Raw genomic sequence first — 18,854 nt, forward strand, 5'->3', positions numbered from 1 at the left:
ATCACAAGGAGCCCTGTGCAAATCGCTTGGGCCTCCTGCCTCGGTGGTTGTGAGCATGTCGGTGCAGTGTCATGGAAACAGCTTTATTTGACAATTAAATCACCCTCCCTTCCCAGGGTCCAACCTCCAGCATCGGCATACGGTCATGCTTTATCGGGCATGGAGGAGAGCATCCCACTGTGGGAATGTGTGCAGGGCAGGGAAGCAGCTAAATCTCTTTTTACACCAGTGAGCCCTGGTCACCAAACACCCTTGGCAGATGAACAGCATCGCTCTGTGGGAACGCTAGGAAGGAAACCTGGCAGAAACAGGGAAAATGCCCATTTCACAGATGGTAAAATAGAGGGAAGCAGGAAAAATAGCATGCCACACACGACCCCATATCTGGGGACCCAGCTGTCCACTCTAAGCACCCTCTGGGTCTTGGACCTGGAGTTGTTGTCCCCTGCAGAGAGTGGGACCCCTGTGCATCCAGCTCCATCCCCTGCATGACAGCAGCAGAGCAAGGGGAAGAACATGAAGAGCAAGGGGGGAAGGGGACAGACATGGCTGTGGATCCCCACTCTTGCCAAGCACCACTGCTCACCCATGTGCGAGACCTCACGGGGGTGCTCTGAGACTTGGAGTGCTGTGCCAGCTCTGCCTCACTGCCCTGCCTGCAGGCACTGAGCACCCCGGGGATCTGGGGCTGGCCACAGCGCCCACCCCCGCTCCCTGGGGAAGATGCCTTTGCAGACTCAGCTCAGTCCCAATTTTACCACAGATGGGCCGCAGGATCCCTCCCCTGGGCCCAGGACCACAGGGACTTCTTTGCGTCCCTTATTTCACATCTCATGAGCTTTCTCTCAGCCAGATTTGCTCCCAACCTGCTTCTTTGCCTGCCTCAGCTCCCCCAGCACCTTCCCATCTCACTGAGGCTTTGAGGATGGCCAACCGCAGAGCTGCCCCACCACCACATTTCCATCTGCCTGCAGGCTTTACAAGAAGAGATATTCAGAAGTGAAATGGATGTGTGCTCCCCTTGCTCGTCAGGACGGCCAGGGAGCCAAGCAGATGCCAGGGCAGGGTAAGAACCTCACTGCCCATGCTGCACTACATAAGCAGGGCAGGCTGGGCAGGTTCAACCAAAAGTCCACATCGACCAGCAAGTTCCCAGCAAACAAACAGCTTCAAAGGCAAGCCATGAAGTCAATTTACAGGTCGGGTCTAGGGGTCAGCCCATGGGTTGGAGTCCAGACCAGCAGAGATCAGACATAAGGACAGCTACAACTGACCTAGAGACCAGCTACATCATAGTTCAGACTGGGACTGAGTTGAGCTGAAATAGAGTTCCTGCACCATGGGCAGGGTGTGGGTGTGGGGTCCCAGGTGGGACTGGTCAGGATCATTAGGGTTTATTAAGCCCTCAGGGCCCTTATGATGTCCCTATGCTTGCTGTGCTGGAGCTTTGCAAAGGAACTTCTTTTACTGCCTGCCCCACTCAAAACGAGGATTGTCTGTTATTTTCTGTTTATGGTAAGAGCAAGGGACTTCCCTTGCTGGCTCACTTAGCAGGGAGCTGGTGCTACCAAAGGATACTCCTAGTGTTCCTCTAGCATCTCAAGACAGCCCCTGCAGGCCGGGCAGCTGGAGGTTGCATCATCTGGAGGCTGATCCTGGGAAGCAGTGGCTCCTGGACCTTAGTTAAGATCAGAGCAGGGGATCCCTGCAGCTGTGGCACGCTGGTGGTCCATCTGCGTACACCCCCCGACCCTGTCCTGGGGCTGCAATCAGCTTGGGCATCAGCCTGCTGCCAAGTGCAATGTGATGAGCACCTGAGACCTGAGCCGGGGCCGATGTGACGCAGAGATGGAGAGTGGCGCTGAGACTTTCCTTGTATCAGATGCTTTGACTTTCCGACCCACTCCCATGCAGGGCCGCCTTGGATGACAGAAAATACAGAGAGGGCAGGTGGAGGACAGGGGCTCAGGTTACTGCTCCTGTCCAGCTGCCCTCCTGTCTATTAAGAATATGTTTCTGGGCTTTTTCCCCGCTTTTCCAGGCTTGGCTAGGGCTGTTGTCAGCTCTGGCTCCATGCCATTCCCTGCAGCCCTCTCCATCCCCACCACTGCCAGCCCTCCCCTCTCGGCTCCCCTGCCAAATGGCCCTTCCAAACTTACACCTCCTGTGGGGTCAGAGCCAGGCAAGAGGGTCCTGCAGGGAAGGGGGACAACCCCCCCCCCCCCCCCCCAGCCCTGTAGGGTGCTGGCAGCCCATAGCACTGGGATGTGGGATGCTCAGAGAGAAACCATAGTGGGGAAGGGGAAGAAACCAGTCCCTGGGTCCCACTGTGACTGGAGTGGATGCTCAGGACAGACAGACAATACGCAGGGTGTAATTGCTTTGTTCTTATTTCTTTTCCTTTCCTGCCTTTACCATTTACCTCTTCTCCATTTTAAATGACTCCCCATCTTTCCCAATGTTTTTTTTTAACCAGTCCCCCCCAGGCTAGGGCTGTCTGTGCCTTTGTCCCCCCATTCTCACTCTCCATCCTCTCCCATCCTGTTGTTTGCTGCAGCTGAGCTCATTTCAGCTATTCCTTCACTTGGAATAACCGATCCACTCTGTTGTCCTCCAACAAATAAGCTGACAGGCCAATGAATAGCTTCAGATGGCAATTAGCAATGGAGTTGCTAATAATGAATTTCATTTACATTTTAAGCACTGCAGAGGGAAAGCAAGACCCTGTCATGAATGCCCCCCTGCCGCAGCCTTTGCCTTGGGGGGAGGGCACCCTCCGCAGCCCTCTGAGGGATGCAGAAAGGCTTGGCCGTGATTGCACCTCGTCTGCCTCCATTTCAGAGGCTGCAATAAGCAGAGTTTGTTAAGCAGCAATTAGAGGTGGGGGGTGGGAGAAGCTGCTGCTGCTTCCATCATGCGATGGGTAGGGAAGGCACCCTGATGGCACAAAAAATGGGCCACAGGAGGCAGGAGCTGGTTCTGGGCCAGGAAAGAAGGGTTGGGTGGCTCACCCAGCAGTAGGGACTCATCCGGCTGCAGGCTCGGCACTGAGCAGCACTGGCTCGCCTGGAGCCTTGGTGCCATCAGCCCGCGGTGGCCACGTAACCCTCCTGTGCCAGTGGTGGCTGTTTGAACACCTGAATAGCGACTCGGAGGGATTTCTCAGCTCCCTCGACTGCACACACTCTGCAAATGGTTGCTAAAATCTTTCCTGATTATTTTCCTAGGGTTTTAGCATCTTTTGAAGGCAGCAGTTTCCCTGAGAGGCTTAATCCATCCCTGCCTGCCTGAGGAAGGAGCCAAGCACCTTCTGTAAGGATGCCTCAAGTAGTCATCAAGCAGAAGGGGGGGGAAATGACATTGTTTTGTCCCATATGAGTGAGGGATTCATGGTGGAAGGACAGCAACCAGGCATGCTTGCTACTGCAGAGTGCTGGGTGGGACTTGGGGGATGCTCAAAGCCTGAATCTGCCACCGGTGCTGGGGGTGAGTCTGGGGTCATGGTGGGCCCTGCCTCAGTTTCCCCCTCTGTGCCAAAGGGGCCTCATGGGGCGTTAGCTGGGTTGGAAAAAGATGCTTTCCATCCCTTGGATTTTCCAGTGAAGCGGGGCACTGCTCTTAGTTGGAGCATCCCATCCCACACTGGTGCTGTCCTCCCCTCACCTGCAGACCCCCTGGACCCCAGTCTGGTGGCTGGATCAGGGGGTGGCCCATACCTGCCCCCATTTAGGGCAGCAGCACCCACAGAAAGCTGCTGTGGGGACCACAGAGATGTGGGGGTTTGCCCTGTCTGGGAGGGGATGGCCACATCCTGCCTTGCCACAGCCTTCACCTCCATGGGCATCAGATTGATTTATTTATTTATGTATTTTTTCAAGCCTGGCTTGGAGTGAAAACAATCCAGGGGCCTCCAGAGGCCAATAAGATTTGACTGCAAGTCAATACTTGGCATGTCTTTCCACTGTGCAATGATCCCCCAGCCAGCGGGGCGGGAGGCTGGGGGTGCTGGGGCAGGCAGGGGATGAGCAGGTGACAGGGGGAGGCAGAAGGCCGGCCTGGGGCAGGGACATCGCCTCTGCTCGGGGAAGGCATTGGGGGCAGAAAGGGGAGATTTTCTGGCCTGCAATAGGTATCTCCTGGGATGTACTGCCAGTAAATATGATGGTGACCCCACGGCAGGCAGCTCCTTGGTAGGGATGTGGCACAGAGCAAGGGACAGGGGCTGGGACAGCAGCAGGGCTGGGGAGGGAGAAGGAGGAGGGAGAGAAATCACCCATGAAAACTGGGCCTGCCATGGCATCTGCTCCTCAGGGCTTTTGGGATGGAAAGGTTTTCCTGCAGGCAGAGCCAGGGCTGAGGCTGTGGGGTGCCGGGGGAGCAGAGCCCCAGCCCGCTCGGTGCATGCCCCAGCCCCACAGCTGGTCAGCAGGCAGTCGGGCATGGCCACAGTGCCATCTGCCAGGATTTCTCCTGGCTGCTCGTCCCACTAGCTTCTCTGATGGCTAATAAGGGTTGAGCTCAAGCTCCACGGTACTTCCCAAAGTACCACCTGCATCTCCATGCCATCCCCGGGCACAGCGTGGCCAGGACTCCCTACCCCTCTGGGGATGCTGCCGGGTAGAGGGTGCCAGGGAGGCAGGCAGGAGGCAGGCAGGAGGCCAGCTGCCCGCACTCTGCTGACATTCGCAGTTAGCAGTTGGCGTCCTTGAGGGGAGCAAGCGCTGACAGAAGAGACCAGGTTCTCTTTAAGGGGGCAGGACTCCGGGAGCATGATGAAGGCAAGAGTGAGCTTCTCCCTCTGCCTTCCACCTTCCCTTCCCTGCCTGCTGCTTCCCTGCCTTCATGCTCCCGGATGGGGACCCGGGCTCCCTGCCCTCCCCTTTGCCTTTCCCAACTCTGGGTACTGAGCAGGGATGAAGGCAGGAGCTGGGTGCTGGGATGGGAGGCAGAGCGAGGGGAGGAGGAGGGGAGGAAGGGGAGGGAGAGGGGGAGGATCTGCTAATTACACAGAACAGCTCTGGGGGCTGCTGAAGTCCAGAATGAAGCAAAGAGCAGCAGAAGCAAGTGCTGCAGTGGGAGCGGAGCAGCTCAAGCATCACCAGGAGCCAGAGCTGGCTGTCGTCCCTGCTGGGAGCAACCGGGGGCACCCAGGGGACCTTGCAGCCCCTGGGGGACAGACTCCAGCACAGCCACCGACCCACTGCCAGCTCCTCCACAGCTAGCCCCAGGTGAGCAGAGGGGAAAGGGCTGGTGGTCCCAGGGATGCAGCGTTAAACTCAGCCCTCCTGTGGGCTGGGCTGGAGGGCAGTGGAGTCAGGCCTGCCATGGTCCTGGGGGGCTAAGAGCCTGAGCAGTTCCATCGGGAAGAGGTGAAGGATGACTGCTGAAGGAGGGACAGCCAAGCCTGTTACCCAGTCCAGGATGGAGAACTTCCGAAAGGTGAGGACGTCAGAGGAGGAGAGCCCACTGCCCTTCACCGACCTGCCCCCAGACGTGGTGGAGATGAAAGTGAAGGAGGGCAGCAAGATCAGGAACCTGATGAACTTCGCCATGGCCCAGATGGAGCTGAAGGGCAGCCGGCAGATCGTCTTCAGTGGTTGTGGCAGGGCGGTCACCAAGACCATCACCTGCGTGGAGATCATGAAACGGAAGCTGGGAGGTCTTCACCAGGTCACCAAGGTACGCTACAAAACCTTGCTGGAGGTCTGGGAGAACCAGGACCCACTGCCTGGTGGCCCAGCGCAGAACCTGACTGTCCACAAGAATGTCCCCTCCATCTGCATCCTGCTCTCCCGAGACCCCCTGGATCCCAACCAGACAGGCTACCAGCCCCCGGAGCCCTGGCACGGGCTGGGGACAGAGCTCGGCAAGGCAGGAGATGACACGTCGAGCTCCTCCACCAAGGGGCTGAAGCGGCCCCTGCCACCTCCCTGTGAGGAGCTGCTGACCAAGAAGTTGCAGGTACAGGTACCTGACAGCCCGAGGGGCTCGGGACCACCGACCTCCAGCCAGACCACCACCACTGACCCCACCACCTCCCACCCCGACCAGCTGTATGCCAGCTATATGTGCAGGAGTATGCCCTCTATATAGGCAGGCGATTGTATGCTGGAGGAACTCCGGGTTATTTTTTTTTAGCTGCTTTGCTGTGGATAAAGGCAGTGGGAAGCCTGTGTCATGCTTGCTCCGGGGTCACCAGTGTGCTGCAGCCCCCCCGCAGCGTGTCCCCACTCGCTGCTACTGCTCCAGCTGAGCCCCGTGCATGGCGGCTTGCTGCTGGGGGGGGGTGTACCTTGTGTACTTGGGGTGAGGGTTAAAGGGTTAAACCTAACCAGCTCTTGGTTATGGACTGAAGCAGGGGAGAATGTGTCGGGGCAAGCTGCTGACCCCAAATTTGGCCACCCAGAGGCAATGCCACCACCAGCCACCTTTCTGCAGTCACTCCAGGGAGCCAGAGCACCCGTTGCCGTTCACCGAGCGGTGCCGGACCAGGGAACGTGGCTGCACATCGTCGCTCCCCATTGTGATTTACCAGCCATCAGGAGAGATGGTTTTGCCCCAAGCCTGTTGGAGTAATACCTTCATTATCAAAACTGCTGCAATTACGCCTGGCAAGGAGCTGTCAGGTTTATTAATGCCGGGCTCAGCGCCCCGCAGCACCATGATTCATCCCCGATAAAACACACAAACAAGCAGACGGGTTGCTCCCTCCCTGTGCCCACGGAGCCAAGCACTGCGCTGCCTGTCTGTGGGACAGCAGAAGAAAATAAAACAACCCTTCTTCTTCTTCTTCCCGCATCAGATATTCTGGTCTTTGCTCTCCTGGAGGTGTTTGTAGTCTGGAGCTGGGGTGAAGCCCTGACATCACGAGCTGGGGGCAGTGGGAGTGTTAGGTGGGTTGTTGTCGTGGCTGGATGTGGTGCTCGGCGCAGGTTGTGGGCTCGGCTGCAGAGCCCTTGCCGCGGGCTGGCTCCCTGGGAAAGCCCTTTGGAACAAAATCCCTGCTTCTTCCAGGGGGTAAGGGGAAATGAACAGAAAATAAAAGCTCTTTAGAAATAGTTGAAATAAGTCTATGGGAAAATGGGGGGATCACCTTGGCTGCCGACCACGGCACAGATCACAGTGAGGGCCGCTACTGATCCAGGACAAGGGATCCCAGCCAAATCCCGTCCCTTTCTGGAATGGGACCAGGATGGGGGTCTCCTATGTGCCCTGGCAGCAGCCTGGCCCCCACTGGCATGGCAGAGCCTGGCAAAGCCCCTGTGTCAGCCCCTCAGGCCAGCACAGCAGGGACCAGGGTGATGTGGGGAGGGCAGGGGATGGGTTATGGGAGGCTGAGCAAGCCCCAATCCACTTGGTTCCCCTCGATCCAGCCCAGGCAGCCCCCAGGGGCACCGTGGGATGAATTAAATTGGTATTAATAAGCATTTGCTTCCCAAAAGCCAGCCGGGAGGGATGCTCTGGCTGCAGCCGCGTTATCTCCCCACCTCGCTCCCGCTCTCCGCAACGACAAGCGTCCCCTCTTTTGTCAAGGGCTTGCTTGGCAAGTGCTTTGCTTGGCTGGGAGCAGGAATGAAAGGAGACCAGGGAACGACGAGGAGGAGGAAGCAGGGGTCTGTTTTGTTTCGTGATGACCTTGTTATCTCCCTCAGCAGGCAGCTGTTCCTCCGGGCCAGAGGCTTGCCCTTATCTGTCCTGCTGCAGATTGATTCACTTCACTTATCTGCCACTATGTAGTTGAATATTAATTTTCAATTGTAATTTTTAAATTATTTTTTTGGTGGTTTGGGGCTGAGAAAGCTTTGGGCTCTGTCCCATCCAGTGACCGCTCTTCCCCAGTCTCCTCTCACCAGTGCAGCCACCATTCTGGTTCAACCCTCTGCCCTACACGCGAGCCAGAGCACCAGGTACAGGCTCTTAGCCCATATGTGCTAAAAATCATGCTAATACATAAACCCCTCTGTAAATGCTCTGATCGAAGCCTAAAGACTGTCACAGCCACACAGCCGAGAACTAACAGTCCTTCACCTCCACAACCCTGCCCCACTGCTGCTGTCTGACATTGCTCCCAGCAAGGAGAGAAAAAACCCCAAATCACTCATTTCTCATTATTCCATTAATGCGCAAAATTATTTTTAATTGATTCTATATGCAGGCAGTTTCCAATCTTGGAGGCAACAGGAGCCTGGGGATTTTGTACTCCTTGCTTTGCTAGCTGTGGACCAAGTATTTCCTGCATGAGAAAATGGTTAAAAAATAAAAAGACTGTAACCAAAAATACAAAGCATTTAAAATAGCATGATGACATCTGGCTCCACAGGGTCCTAAGGAGATGGGGCGAGCAAAATTGTCACAATGATCTTGTGCTGCACTGCTGAGGCACAACCCCAGGAGCCTGCAAAAAACAGTTTTCAGGATGCTGTTGCGAGCCCAGCAGTGCCCGGTGCAGCGGTGCCCTGCGTGGTGGTGCCCTGTGCGGCGATGCCCGGTGCAGCGGTGCCCTGCACGGCGATGCCCTGCGTGGTGGTACCCGGTGCAGCGGTGCCCTGCGCGGCAGTGCCCGGTGTGGCAGTGCCCTGCGCGGTGGTGCCCTGCGTAGTGGTGCCCTGTGCAGCGGTGCCCTGCGTGGCAGTGCCCTGCATGGTGGTGCCCTGTGCTGCAGTGCCCTGCGCGGCAGTGCCCGGTGTGGCAGTGCCCTGCATGGCGGTGCCCTACGTGGTGGTGCCCTGCGTGGCAGTGCCCTGCGTAGTGGTGCCCTGCGCGGCAGTGCCCTACACGGTGGTGCCCGGTGTGGCAGTGGCCTGCGCTGCAGTGCCCTGCGCGGCGATGCCCGGTGCAGCGGTGCCCTGCACGGCGATGCCCTGCGTGGTGGTACCCGGTGCAGCGGTGCCCTGCGCGGCAGTGCCCAGTGTGGCGGTGCCCTGCACAGCGGTGCCCTGTGTGGTGGTGCCCTGCGCGGCGGTGCCCGGTGCGGCAGCCCAGGCTGTGGCTGGGCCAGCCCTCTCCTCCTGCCAGCACGTGGCGCAGCAGCGGCCGAGGGCAGCACGCTGCAGCCGGGGCCGTGAGGTTTGGGCACAAGGATGCAATGGAGGCTGTCTTCCCGGGTGCCAGGCCTGGCCCTGGGGCAGAGCCACAGCAAGCCTTGGAGAGCTGCGGGATGCTGCAGCCAAAGCCGGGCTGGGCCCCCCATTTTCCCCTCACGGGAAGGAGCCGGGTGCTGTTCCCTCACAGGAGCTGGCAGCACACAGCCATGGCGGGCAGGGCCAGGGAAGGGCCTCCCTCGCCTCCCCAAGCCATGCTCCACCACCTTGGCTAACAGGGCTGCCAGGCCACACACGGGCAATGGCAGCCATGTCACCAAGATCAGGAATAAGAAACCCCTGAACACTAATGCAGCATGAAGAAGTGGGTATTCTTTTATCACACAGCTGGATGCATGGGGGACTCACTCCACCTAACATGCATGCTGTATCGTTCATTCAAGCAGAATTATATAGCCTACGCTTATGTTTATGCATCACATTTCTTGGGAAAGTCCTATTCAGTAGGCAGCACTAGATTGATTAAACGTCAAACACGCTTCTTCTGGGCGTTTTAGAGTCTTTTAAAGGGTCCCAGATAGTCGACCCTACAGCTACAGCTGACTGACCACCGAACCTCCATGTACTTCCCTCACAGGGAGAGTTTAATTACTCACCCACACAACGGCCGCCTCAGCGACCACAAGCTTTAGATGACTTTCCCTCTGAGCACAAAATAACACCACTAAGACCGGCTAGCAATCGCCCCGTAGCGATCCCCCCGAGGCGCCCAGCGCGGCCACTCAGCCGGGCGGCGGGCCGGCCGCCTCAGGGCGGCTGAGGGCGGCACACACACAAAATGGCGGCCGGCCCCGCCCCGCGCCCCGCCCGACTCCCGCCCCGGCGCGGCGTGTCCCTGCGGCGCCGCCGTACCTTCCTCGCGCTGCCGGTGCCAGGAGCGAGCGGCGCGCGCCCCCCGCTGCCCGGTGCTGCCTCCCCGCCGCCATGCTGCCCGCCGCCGCCGCGCTCCTCCGCCGCTGCGCTGTCTCCGGCCTCCGCGCAGCCGTCCGCCGGCCCGCCGGCCCCGCAGGTGAGCGGCCGCCCGCGTCTTTCCTCCCGCCTGCCACGACCCCAGCCCGGTTTGGCTCGGCCCGGCCCTGAGGGGTCCGGCCCCGGTGGGCGGCAGGCGGCGGGGCCCGGCCCGGCTGGCGCCGTGTCCTTGCGATGACCCGGCGGCGTCACTCGAGGGCAGGCCGCCCCTGCGGCCTAGTGCGCGGGCCGGGCCGCGGCCCCGCTCCCGCCGCCCCCCGCTACCCCCCCGCCGCCCCCGGCCCCGCCGGTTCCTGCGGGGCGCTGGGCCCCTTCCCGGGGGCGGCGGCGGGGCGGGCGGCGGCGCTGTCCCCGGGTCGCCCGCCAAGGTGACATTGACGGAGGTCGGCGGTGACCTGCGCAGCCCGGCCCCGGGGGGCACCGGGGCGGCCCTGCCCCAGCCCGCCCCCCCCATTAACCCCCCAGTTTATCGGAACGGGAGGGAGAGCAGCCGCAGGCAGCGCGGTGCCTGCCTGGAAGCAGAGCGAAAGCACCCGGGCTGCAGGGCCTGTTGTCCCAATTAAAAGCTAATTAGCAGGCACCCATCAGGGTGACAGCATTGGGAGGCCTGTGCATGCCTCTCCTGCAGCACCGCTGAGTCAAATACTTGCAACGTCGAGCATACGGCTGCGATTTTTAAAAAACGGGAAGAAATCAGTTGTGGTCATTCTGTCTGCACGCTAGGACTTCTTTCATACTTCTCCCCCCCCCCCCCCCCCCCATTTTCCTTTTATATCCATTAAAATTCTTTGCCCGCAGTTCCTTTGCGCTCCTGCTGAATGCTGGCTGCTCTCCGTCCGCGCGGGCTCCGTGTTCTTCTTCTCCAAGGTCTTGTCTTACAAACGCCTCGCTTAACACTTCTGACCCTCCTCGCCTTTGCTCCTGGCCCCGGCGGTTTATGTTTCGGCAGATCTGACACGCTGGGGCCACCTCGCGTGCCTGTGGCTTTAGGTTTACATTAAATAATGCTGCAAAATGTTCTGCCTGTAATGTGTTTGCACTCCTGGGCTTCTCACTGCCCATCTCTTTTCTGTAAATTAATGCTCCTCTTGATGTTTGTTTTTCTTCTGTGCTCATTAACAGGGAAAGCTGACAAATTCTGACGCTCCAGGAAGATTTAACACCCCTTTGCATAATGTTAGGTGACTTTAGCCTCCTGGCTTCTCGAAGTTTGTTGAGTTCTCTTGAAAACGCGCCTCTGCAAACATACTTGCCCTTTGCTTCTTCCGTGAGTTGGGAATCTTCACACGGCTGGGTTGGTGTGGTTCAGCTGTCATATATGCAGCGTGTGTGTGACAGTGACTTTGAGGGACCCCACTGAAAGGCAAGGCACCAGGCTCACTCCTGCAGCCCCTCTGCTTTGCCAGAGAGGCTCGCAGAGCCTGCTCTCCGATACATAAATGTTCTAGGATGGAAGACAAAGGGTTTGAAAGAAACATAGCAGCAATTGAAAAATGCATCCTGGAAATCCAGAGTTCAGATTCTTGTGGTCTTTTTTATTTTTCTTCAGGATCCTTTTAGTTTTAACTGAGTCAGTCCTTTAAGACTAAAGGGAAGGGTTTTGTTGAGCGCTCAATGGAAAAAGACTTTACTTTATCAACATAGAGATGGCATTTGAGAGCTTCAAACTAGGTCTTTCTCAAACTGAAACCTGCTATTTCTCTTTTTCTCTGTGATTAAGAAAAAAAGTATTTTCCCCCAAATGGGCCAGCATCTGAGGGCCTTTCAGCAGTGTCTGCTCGCTCCCTGCCTGGGTGCAGGAGCATTTAAAGGGGAGTGCTCTTGCTCTGCTATCAGCTGTGCACGTGATTTATTGGAGAAAGCGGGGTCAAAGGTGGGTTTTGGAGCTGGGGAGAGGATGGGGAATCTCCCTATAGAACAGCAAAAGAGCATTATGATTCTGACTTGGCCTGTTGTTTACTTTTCCCTTACGTAGATAAATGAAGATATTTTCATGTTTTGGGAGGGATTGCATAAACCAGAATTGCAGCTGAAATGCTGGACCATGTTAAATTTTATTAAAAATCTGGATTGCGTTCTGATTGGGCTGACAGCTAATGAGACTGAGGATACTCCTTGAAACCGCTGTGGATTGCTCCACTGTATTTTATGTAGAATTAGGATGCTGGTTCGCAGTATGCTGTTTGCTGTGATCTTCAAAGTAGAAAAGTCTATCTGGGAAAGATGAAAATGCAACCCAGTTTGGGGATTTCTTCCTTTATTTAAAGCTTTGTAATGGGTCAGTATGAGCAGTTCATGCTAGGTGAAGTAGGAAAAAGTAACTAGCTATATCTGACTTCCTCTGAAGCAGAGCTTCAGACTGGCAAGGTCATATCTGGTGTACGACCTCTCTGCAAATATGAGTGGAGTGAAATTGCCATCAGGGAGAGGAGGCGGTCTCTTGCCAGGCTTGTGTTCTGCTGGTAAGGCAGCTTGCAGAGCGCTCGGACTTTGCAGGGAGGACCCAGCACAGCTCTGATGTGAGTGGGGCTGGCTGTGCCCTAGGTTTTAGTTCCTTTTGAAAAACTGTTCCAACCTTTGTGGGTTGAAAAAGACAAGACACGCAAATGAAAAAAAACAATTTGTGATAAAAGAGTAGTGTTGAGGGAAGAAATGAGTTCAGAATCATACCAGCCTTATTTGTCCGTTGGAGTACAATCGACTTCTCTGCTTTATTAATTATCAAATACTAATGCAATTACAACCTTGAATCCAGGAGTTTTATCTTGGATAGGTGCAGAGACAGCAGGTTTTTTTTTTATTATTATTTTTTTTCTCCTTCAACCCTTCAGTAGCCTGTTGGAAGAAATAGCTCTCATCCCTTTGCTTTTGAGAGCCTTTATAGTTGAGCTCATGTCATTTTGCACAGATTCCTAAAACCACTTTAAAATGGGCCTTCATCAGCTCTGAACTTGTGCTGGAATCAAAGACCTGCAGCTCATTGCTATTGAGTCATCCATCAAAGTCAGTCTGTTGGTTGGGAAATCTGCTTTTCCTGGATTACAAAATCGGTTATGGAGCAATTTCAGGAGTAGGAAGTTACTCCAGAAGAAACCGGAATATTCATCTGAAGTGGATGGGTATACTAATAGGGTATAGGGTTTTATTTCTGGCAGGAATGCTACTGCAAAACTGATTCACCCAGCTAAACTCGCTGCATGGACAAGTCTTGTGGTTTTGAGAAGGATTGAATGTGGGGAACAGAACGATTGTGCTGCTTCAGTGTCTTGTTGATGAAGCATGTGTATGTTACATTTTTCTGACTTGCTTGGCTCTGGGGAGATGGAAAATTCTTGTATGTTATAGAAACTGGGATCCCAGAAAAATTCTCTTAAGGACTGGTTTCACAGAATTGTTTTTCTCTTGCATTTCCCCCTGTCATTAAGTAATCCTGTTCTGACCAAAGGGTCTGGGAACACTTCAGAAGTCTGATGTAGAACAGAAAATACCCACTTTGACACAAAAAACCCAACCGATACTTAATAAGCTGTATTCATCCAGTGCTTATCCAGGCTGAGGTCTCATCCAGACTGACTGTAGTGAGTGAAATATGTATTTTATGGCTTTTGGTCTCTTGGTCAGGACTAAAAATGCAGTTATTTTCTGTTTGTTCAAAGTTTCTTCGGTTCTTTTTGCGTTCAGCTGTACTGCATGCCCGCTGCTACTCTCATGGGTCACAAGAATCAGATGAAGAATTCGATGCTCGCTGGGTGACGTATTTCAACAAGCCAGATATTGATGCCTGGGAGCTCAGGAAAGGTATGTTGAGTGAAAAGGGGGCAGTAACACGGAGTAAATATAACTGGTTTGTAATAGTTTCGTGACCAGAAATAACAACTTATTTTTACTTTGCTGTTGGAGACCAGAAATAGTGAAAACTGGGAGTTCGGTGTAGGAGAGCAATCCTGTAAATACTCAGCTGGGGCAAGGCACTGTGTGAGCCTTATTTGTTCTGAGTTATCTGGCTGCTCTGCATGTGCTTGTGGTTGGCATGCTGCCGTCTGCTCAGCTCTGAGCCTGGTGCTGCAGGTGATGGCACCTCACCAACCAAACAAGCAGGTCAGAAGGAACCACAGCACACACAGTGAGGGAGAGCAGGGGTATAAGACAGTGGGAGTCCAGGCTTTGCAAGTTTTAGTAGCCCAGAACATGCATTTTAACACCTGGGTGGGAGGGAGAGAAATGTTTGGTCTGAGGAAAGTGTATTTGAGTTCAGCTGTTGCTTGGTGTGTAACCACACACATTTTTCTTTGGTCTTTGACTTACTGGCTTGGCCATAACACGCTGTAGGCTGTTTGCCTGGTTGTCTCCAGTTGTTATTTGCTGTGGAGTTGCCAGGTCCCATTAAAATACCCCAACTGGGGCCTAAAAACGTGTTTGGCAGCCAGAGGGATCATTCCAGCATCACCTGGATGACAAGGTGTTGGGCTCTTCCCTTGGAAAGGAGAGGGAGGGAATAGAAAGCAGCTCAAGTTCCAGTTGCGTTAACACCTGTAGGAATGAAGTAATTTGGGTTTATTAAAGATTTCATAGCTGATGTGCTGTGGTGCAGACACTTGACTCCTGTTGGGAGATTGGATAGAACTGGCCCACTGGGATTTCATTGAATCTACTTAAAATCTACATCAGTGAGCAAAAGTGAGAGGGAGGAAAGCAAAAGAAAATCCTTGGGGGGGGGGGGAGGGGGATGTGTGTGTCCCCAAAATAGCAGTGAAAGTTGCGATCAGCTTCTAGTAGGGACTGGTGTTCTGGTAGTACTTTATTCTTTTACGAGAGAGCAAAGTAATGCTTGGCAGGTTTCTTTTGGTAGCGTGATGAGCTGATGCCAGTTTCCTTTTGACATTTCCTTATATTTACAGGCATAAACACACTTGTGGGTTATGACCTGGTTCCGGAACCAAAAATCATCGATGCAGCTCTGAGGGCATGCAGACGGTTAAATGACTTTGCCAGTGCCGTCCGCATTTTAGAAGTTGTAAAGGTGAGTGGAATGGCAGCCTAGGGTGTAATTGCTGTGTTCGCACTGCCGAGAGCCCAGCAGCAGAAGAGTTTTTCTTGGCTTACTCTTAGTGGTGCAAAGGGAAACCACTGTTTCCTGCTGCCAGAATCAATAGCTTTGTTACTAGCATGTGCTCAGTGACTTGAAATAATTATTTTGAGGTCAGAGTACTCAACAGCACAGCTTCAAGTAAAGCATTCTTACGTTCATGTTTTCCTTTCTTGATGCTGACTCTGGTGGGAAAGTCTTTAAGGATTTTTCTTTTTTTTTTTTAATAAGCATTACTAGAAATATCTCAAATGAAGGCACCTTACTGGCTTCTTAAAAGGTATGAATACTGAGCTGGCTGGGAGTAGTAACTCAGGAAGCAGCATAGGCTTGAAAAATAACATAAACTAGCACCTTGAAACCTGAGTCCAGCCTTCATTTAACAGGGAGTTAAAGGGGGTGGGGATGGAGGCCGGCGTTCTATTTCAGTTGTAGAAGCCAGCTGTGCTCTTCCAACTGGTTTTTGCCACAAGTGAGGACTGGTGTGGAGGTCTTTGCTGCTAGCTGTCAAATACACACTTCAAACTTTACTCCACAATCAGTTGCTTCCCAGTTTGCCACTTCTGCTTTCTGTATTCTTCTGTAATAGTGGAAGTTTTTTAATGGTTTTAGAGACATAAGACCAATGGAAGAACCTTCATATGTTTTTCTTAACTCTCTTATTTTTTTCTCCTGTCTTTTGTCCCCACCATCTAGGGGACAACTCAGTTTATCAGAACCTGGAGACAGGTATATGCTCTTTGTGGAGCTCCACGTAAATATTACTCAAGGAGTGATGTTTTTCCTCTGATTTCCGAGCAAGTTAAATTTTCTCCCAGCTCTGCCCAAAAGCTGATTTTATTTTTCCCATTTTACTGATTGGATATCATTTTCATTCTGTTTCCTAAGGTGTAAGTGGTATTTGGGATGGTTTGCAAAGCATCTCCTGTTGAAGGAGCTTGAGCCTGGCTCTGCTTTGAGTTTTGTGTGGTCTGGCACAAGTCACGGGTCACATCAGCGTGATGTTAAATGAGGGAAAGGTGTCAGGTGTTAAGAATAATCTGCAAATCCCCTGAAGGGGAGCTCAGTATTATTCTGGGGTGCTCTGCAGCCACAGTCAATGGTAGGAGGACTTTCCAGTGTAGCTGTATACAGGTCTTGTTTACTTGACATGCAGGTGGAGCTGGGCCATGCTCTCCTGTCCTGCAGGAGCTACTTTCATGAGCAGTTGGTGGATCAGGCCATAGACACATTTGTGAACACGTCTTGATTGCAAACCTGACCTTAACAACAGCTTGCTGTCGAAATAACACCGTTCCTTTTCATTTAGGACAAAGCAGGACCTCACAAGGAAATCTATCCTTACGTTATCCAGGAACTTAGACCAACTTTGAGTGAACTGGGAATCTCCACTCCAGAGGAACTGGGCCTGGACAAAGCATAGACCTTATTGGTAAGGGATGTCCTTGCTTCTGAGACTCTTGCATGGGACTCCTGTACCCTAAAACTCTCCTGCCAGAGTCCTCTTCCTTGCCTTCATGGGTCTGTGAAAGGCTGTGAATTTCAAGCTTGTAATGTGATTCTTCAAGTATCTCATGTCACTGCAGGTCTCCTTGGAAAGGCACTAACCCTTTTCAAAGAAGGCTTAAAAAAAGAACAGTGCAGTTGCTTGAGAAGGGGTAGGGTGGTTGGCAACCTCCCAGAAATTTCTAGATAGCAGTTGCCAAGACAATGGGTATTGCAGCACTTTGTTGGCAGCGTGTTGTTGACCTTTGCTCCTTGTCACCTTGTCTGCAGAAGCATTTTTAGCAAATGGCAGGATCATTTCCACTGGAAATGCACAAACTTTCATTTTATTGTCACAGTCTAGCCAATTTAGAAAACTGGGAGATACTAATTACTAGGTTATGCTAGAAAATAGGCCCCACTAATGGTAGTCACCCAGCAACACTGAAGTTTCTTCATGTTACACTTAAAATAGCATCTTTTAGTGTAATTAAACGTTACATTAAAGGGTGCTTTGCTTACAGAATAAACACATCAGCTGTAGTGTAGCCAGAGCTTAGCTGACCTGTGTGCAGAATATCCTTTAGCCTCAACTGATAATTCAGGAGCAGGGCATCTAATATTTCATGCTGATTCCAGCAGCCTCAAGTCTTAGAAAGCCACTGGTTTTACTGGTTTTTTACAGCTGAATTTCTGAATGCTTTCTAAACTTGAAAACAACTGTAACTAAGACATGTAGATCTCAGTCATAAGTACCAGCCTCTTATGTGAGCTGCAGCATATGAAGGTGTTGTTACTAAACAGCGATTTCTCTGATAAATGAGGATCTCTCATTAAGTATAGGCAAGGCTGAATGTACTTGAACCCCAGACTAAAATTAAGCCCTACATAAAAATCCTCATGGAAGTGAAGTTAGGTAAGGCAGTCTAACATTCTTCAGGAGATGGCCCATGTCATATTCTTTTTTTTTTTTTAATACTCAGAATAGAGGTGTGGGGGGTCAGATGGCAAATAGTACTTAATTCTCGATCGTTTAAGTCCCTACCCTCCCCCTTGCCCTGGGATATGATGTCTTGGTGCAAGGGAATGGTGAGGCAGCTGTGCTGGGAATGCCTCTTGGGGGCTGAGTGTGATTAAACGGGTCTTTGAGCTTAAAAGCAAGCAGTGGAGTAACTGATCTGAGACCCCATGGAAACTCTGTGAAGATACTGGGCTGCTGCTTTAACGTTTTTTCTGTTCTTTATTCTTTTCTGTTCCAGGTGCATTACTCAAGCATTTTACCAGTGCTTACCTGATTGTACACAGTTGCCTGGAGACACAAATGTTAACGTATTACCTTATTTGAAATAACTTCCTTTATTGAGTCACAATGTATGTGATGTGAAGTTGGACCTAATAAAGGAAAAACTGGTTTGACTGATGTGGTAGTGGTGGCTTGTGTGATTATTTTTTTGCTTTTATGGGGAAAAGGAAGAAACAATGTGCTTTCCCAAGAGAGTAGGCGGCTATAAATCCTGGCATGGGGTGGCTTTGCCCAAGCTCCTGGCTCCACCTTTGGGAAGAGAAAGGACCTGGAGGGCATGGTGACCCTCTGGTACACACCCCTTTGGGGAGGAGGACACCAACAAGTACTTGCAAAGCTCCCCCTGCCCTTGAGCAACAATTTCCCTGTGACAAAGTTGGGGCTTAAGAAGCCTCCAAGGTGGGTGGGAGGCTCCTGCAAGGGGTGGGCTTTTGCTGGTGTCCAGTGGGGCTGGTGATCTGTTCCAGAATAGACGTTGCTCTGAAGACCCTGTTTACCACCTCTGTTCTGGTGCAGGCAGGGGTTTGGCAACAAAAAAAGGGGAAGAAAAAGGAAAATATTTTATTATTTCCAGCTGCCTCCAGAAAAAGGGCATTTTTTAGGAAAAGGGGAATCTGTGCAGGGAAGCGGTTCCCTGTCGCACAGTGGGGTCACAGCAGGGACACCCACTGCTGTGTCCCAGTGGTCCCACGTGTCTGGTGGTCCTGGTGTCTGGCATCTGGCTGTCCTGGAGGCGCCCGTATCCAGCTGCCCCAGTATCTGATGGGCCGAACGTCTGGTGTCCCAGCTGCCCCAGTAATGTGGTGGTCCCGGTGCCTGGGAGTCTGGTATCTGGCAGTCCCGGCGGTCCCGGGATCCGGCTGTCCCGGGGTCCGGGCACGCTCCGCATGCGCGGCGCGGGGGCGCTCCG

At 53.1% G+C, this 18,854-nt stretch overlaps 2 protein-coding genes across 2 annotated transcripts; both read left to right on the forward strand.

Annotated features, from left to right (window-relative positions):
- The first annotated feature begins 4,573 nt into the window (after positions 1–4,573).
- RPP25 (ribonuclease P and MRP subunit p25) lies at positions 4,574–8,233 on the forward strand. The gene has a single exon (XM_027789563.2). The coding sequence runs from the start codon at positions 5,377–5,379 to the stop codon at positions 6,091–6,093; it is 717 nt and encodes a 238-aa protein (XP_027645364.1). The 5' UTR covers positions 4,574–5,376; the 3' UTR covers positions 6,094–8,233.
- Positions 8,234–9,946: 1,713 nt separating this feature from the next.
- On the forward strand, positions 9,947–18,061 carry LOC101917297 (cytochrome c oxidase subunit 5A, mitochondrial). Its single transcript, XM_055818450.1, has 5 exons — positions 9,947–10,110; positions 13,752–13,868; positions 14,969–15,090; positions 16,466–16,588; positions 17,901–18,061. The coding sequence occupies exons 1-4, from the start codon at positions 10,026–10,028 to the stop codon at positions 16,577–16,579; spliced, it is 438 nt and encodes a 145-aa protein (XP_055674425.1). The 5' UTR covers positions 9,947–10,025; the 3' UTR covers positions 16,580–16,588; positions 17,901–18,061.
- Positions 18,062–18,854: the final 793 nt, after the last annotated feature.

Source organism: Falco peregrinus, chromosome 1, assembly GCF_023634155.1.
Source record: "Falco peregrinus isolate bFalPer1 chromosome 1, bFalPer1.pri, whole genome shotgun sequence".
Lineage (NCBI taxonomy): Eukaryota > Metazoa > Chordata > Aves > Falconiformes > Falconidae > Falco > Falco peregrinus.

Excerpts from the sequence above, each read along its gene's own strand:
- LOC101917297 (XM_055818450.1), top strand. The coding sequence starts at position 10,026 with ATGCTGCCCGCCGCCGCCGCGCTCCTCCGCCGCTGCGCTGTCTCCGGC. Across the intron at positions 10,111-13,751 it reads CCGGCCCGCCGGCCCCGCAG|CTGTACTGCATGCCCGCTGC; the intron begins GTGAGCGGCCGC and ends TTTTGCGTTCAG. Across the intron at positions 13,869-14,968 it reads TGCCTGGGAGCTCAGGAAAG|GCATAAACACACTTGTGGGT; the intron begins GTATGTTGAGTG and ends TTATATTTACAG.
- RPP25 (XM_027789563.2), top strand. The coding sequence starts at position 5,377 with ATGACTGCTGAAGGAGGGACAGCCAAGCCTGTTACCCAGTCCAGGATG.